The sequence below is a fragment of the Hylaeus anthracinus genome, unplaced genomic scaffold (genome assembly GCF_026225885.1).
Source record: "Hylaeus anthracinus isolate JK02 unplaced genomic scaffold, UHH_iyHylAnth1.0_haploid 11978, whole genome shotgun sequence".
Taxonomy (NCBI): Eukaryota; Metazoa; Arthropoda; class Insecta; order Hymenoptera; family Colletidae; genus Hylaeus; species Hylaeus anthracinus.
This window is the reverse complement of record NW_026534326.1, coordinates 3,987,137-3,990,875: the sequence shown is the minus strand read 5'-3', so window position 1 is coordinate 3,990,875 and position 3,739 is coordinate 3,987,137. Positions and strand designations below refer to the sequence as shown.

Genomic DNA, 3,739 nt, shown 5'->3' with positions numbered 1-3,739 from the left:
TTTTTATTTTCGAAACTATACATCCTATGACTAAACTGTAAATATAAAAAAGTTTCGTCTAATCGCTCTCTGTAAGCTTATATTTTTTTAAAATTGTTTTAACGAATAGTAAGAGACCTAACCTGCTCAATATATAATTTAATAAATCATATGAATACATGAAAATATCTCAATAAATCACATAGGTCTCTAAATTACTGCATACCGGCACGTGCTTTTAAAAATACTCTTTGTAGCGACAGTATACACACGTGTTAGTCCGTAGACAAGTAAGAGACAAGTAAACTTGGCTTCACCGTCTAACTCGATGCGCAGAGATGTAATGAACTTGACTCCGATCCATCTTACTTCGAACTGTCGATTGAGACGTAAAATACTTGCTTCAACAGACTCCCGCCACGCAAACATGATCCATCTTGCCGTAACCGTGTCCGAGCACTCGTGGATCTTCCCATGTATAGATGAAACTTCGAACTTCCAATGTTTCCAGCATGTAGGTGTCAACCATCCTTCGACGAAGCACGGGATCAGCATAAGCGTATTCCGTATTACAATTATGTAAATCCTGGTATGCTGCGACGCGTTCAAACATAGAGATCTCCGTAAACATCCAGCAACGGGTCCATGTTGTTACAGCATCGTTTGCACGGAATTACCTACGGAATCTATCCGCGCAGTGTCAATATCTCCGTTCAGGGTGTACCGTGCAGCGGCTGCAAATTTGTTGGCAAAAATATTTAAAAGCAACGAAGCTTGAAGGCTGTGGCTGGATTTAGTGGTGAAATATAAACTTAAATCAAATTCGACTTGCTTACTTAATTTAAATTAAAAGAAATAATTTCAGCGGAATTTAAAGTCTGTATCGTGACTTGGAGGGCGGGAGGGGGAGGGTTAAAGAGCAAAAATTGAAAATCACGTTCCTGCACGAATTTTCCTGTGACTGGTGACAAATTTTGAAACAAAAATTTGAGATATTTTGGACAAGAAAGAATTTTTTTCAGAATTTTTACATGTAAATTAGTGTTATGGCAAATGTAATATTGACGAAGGTGAGAAATGTCGGTTTCGTGTCGAAATTGTCAGAGTACACAAATTATATTATTATAGCAGATAGTTATTATTGTTACTATCTTATAGTAGTCTTATTTAGAAGTAGTTGCATCAATATTTATTACTCTTGATTCCACAAACACTGACTTCACTTGAAGGAAATATTGAACCACATTTATCTTTGTTAAAGCTATTTGAAAAGTAGTATTATTACCAACGAAATAGACAAGATTTTTTACTTATATCGACCAAACTGTGTTTCCATTAAAAATATCAATTTGCATAACCATCCACATTTACTTCTATAAATATTGACTTCACTTAAAGAAAACATTCAGCAACTTTTAATCCTTTGACTGCGAAGGGTGTATATATACTTGCTCGAGAAATGGGCTCAGAGAATTGGTTGTATTCGTTACATCAATTTTGAAAAAATATAAGCTTACAGGGGACGATTAGACGAAACTTTTTTGTATTTACAGTTTGTTTATAGGACGTTTAGTTTCATAGATAAAAATTCAAAACTTAGAAGACCTTTTTTCTCTGAATTCGATTAAATTTGGTATGATGGAAATGAAAGCATCGTTAGTTAACAATTACTTATTTGATGCATTTGAAAAAAATATCACCTTATAGAAGATGACAGAACGAAACTCTTTTTTATTTACAGTTTATTCGTAGGACGCTTAGTTTCGAAAATAAAAATTCAGATAGAAGTTCGTTGTAAAAATTGATTTTCAAAAAAGAGGTCTGGGTTAGGTCTGGGTTAGGTTTGTTATTATTCGTTAAATCAATTTAAAAAAAATATAAGCTTACAGGGGGCGATTAGACGAAACTTTTTTATATTTACTGTTTAGTCATAGGATGTATAGTTTCGAAAATAAAAATTGAGAAAATAGAAGTTCGTTGTAAAAATTGATTTTCAGAAAAGAGGTCTGGATTAGGTTTGTTATTATTCGTCAAATCAATTTTTAAAAAATATCACCTTATAGAAGATGAGAGAACGAAACTGTTTTTTCTTTACAGTTTATTCATAGGATGCTTAGTTTCGAAAATAAAAATTCAGATAGAAGTTCGTTGTAAAAATTGATTTTCAGGAAAGAGGTCTGGGTTAGGTCTCCGTTAGGTTTGTTATTATTCGTGAAATCAATTTTAAAAAATATCAGCTTACAGGGGGCGATTAGACGAAACTTTTTTGTATTTACAGTTTAGTCATAGGATGTATAGTTTCGAAAATAAAAATTGAGAAAGTGAGAAGTCGTTTCAAAAATTGAATTTCAGGAGAAAAGATCTAAGTTTTTAATTTTTATCTCTAAAACTAAACGTCGTATGAATAAACTATAAGCATAAACAAGCTTCGTTTCGTCATTTTCTATAAGGCGATGCTTTTTTCCAGCAAAAATCGTCCCGCAGTCAAATGGTTAACCTCCTAAAAATGCTTTAAGAAGCGATATAAATCTCAACGAAATGATCGAGATGTTTAACTTATGTCGACGAAATTGTGTTCACAGGGCGAGTGCCATAAAGTGGGCTGCGACAATGTCTTAGGTTCTACCAAAGTCTTCGACATGTGCGGTGTATGCGACGGCGACAATTCGACCTGCGAAAATGTCATCAGCAAATTTCAGCGAAAGCTTCGACGAGGTCAGTTCAGTCACCGTTCAAATTGAGTTATTAGAAGTCCCGATGAAGTTTCCGTCAAAGTCGGATAGCCCGGGAGGCGGAACGGCTCTAATTAGTTTAAAGCAGAGGAATGGCGCGAGAGGAGTGATTAGTTGCTGTTAGCTCGGCTCGCCCGAAGGAACGAGGAGTCGCCGTTTTCGTTTTTCTTCGGTGCCGCGGACGGATGGAGTAGTTACGCTGAAACGAGCTACGTTTGCAAACACTTTCGATTACCGCGGGATTTACGTGTAGCGCGACGACGACGACTTCTGTCGCCAATCACGTGCTATTTAACCTTTTAACCTTTCAAGAGCTGCTCCTCTACTATATCATTCTACAGCGCGGGACAAAATGCTAGAATATTCGATATGTGTGACTTGAATAATATTATTTAAAAAAAAGAGTACACTTTGATAGTTTTTTAGTTATTTCAGTTGCGTCCTTAAATTTTTGTTCACAGATGTAACACGTGTCGCTATAATACCACGAGAAGCTCGGAATTTGTTCATGAATATCACACTACTCGGTGTACCGTTCTCCCATCGAGAAAATTTAACAATCGTCGTAGGAGATGGGCGAAGGAGGCGAAACGTGCAGGAGAATCTAGCTTCTCGTAAACGGGATTTAACGATCGTGCAAGGTGCCGCATTTCGAATTCAGAAACGGGATGACAGTAATTACTCCTTGAGAGCGTATGGAACTACATTCGAAGACGTGGTGATTTTAGTAAATAAAAATATTTTTAATATTCAATTTTTAAGTACTAAAACTAATTTATTGTTATGAGGTTTTCATATTAATCGTTACAATTTGAAAATGAATACCACTATCGAATGATTGTACATGCATGGATGCATGTCGGTGTATGCATGTGGGTGTGAATGTATAAGATGTGTAGATTAAACTGTTAGGTAAACGAGATGGTATACAGGGTGTCCCGAAAATGTTGTAACACCTTGACAGGGGTGATTCAGGAGGTGATTTGAAACAACTTTTTCCTTAGCGAAAATGTTGTCCGAGGCTTTGT

General features: G+C 35.9%; 1 protein-coding gene across 7 annotated transcripts in view; it reads left to right on the top strand.

Moving 5' to 3' along the window:
- The window catches only part of LOC128896796 (A disintegrin and metalloproteinase with thrombospondin motifs 3-like), a 33,812-nt gene that overhangs the window by 21,896 nt on the left and 8,177 nt on the right, over positions 1-3,739 (top strand). For all 7 annotated transcript variants that reach the window (XM_054160270.1, XM_054160266.1, XM_054160272.1 and 4 more), the window contains 2 exons: positions 2,562-2,694; positions 3,173-3,438. In XM_054160270.1, coding sequence (XP_054016245.1) covers positions 2,562-2,694; positions 3,173-3,438 — 399 coding nt within the window. The remainder of the gene's footprint in view (positions 1-2,561; positions 2,695-3,172; positions 3,439-3,739) is intronic.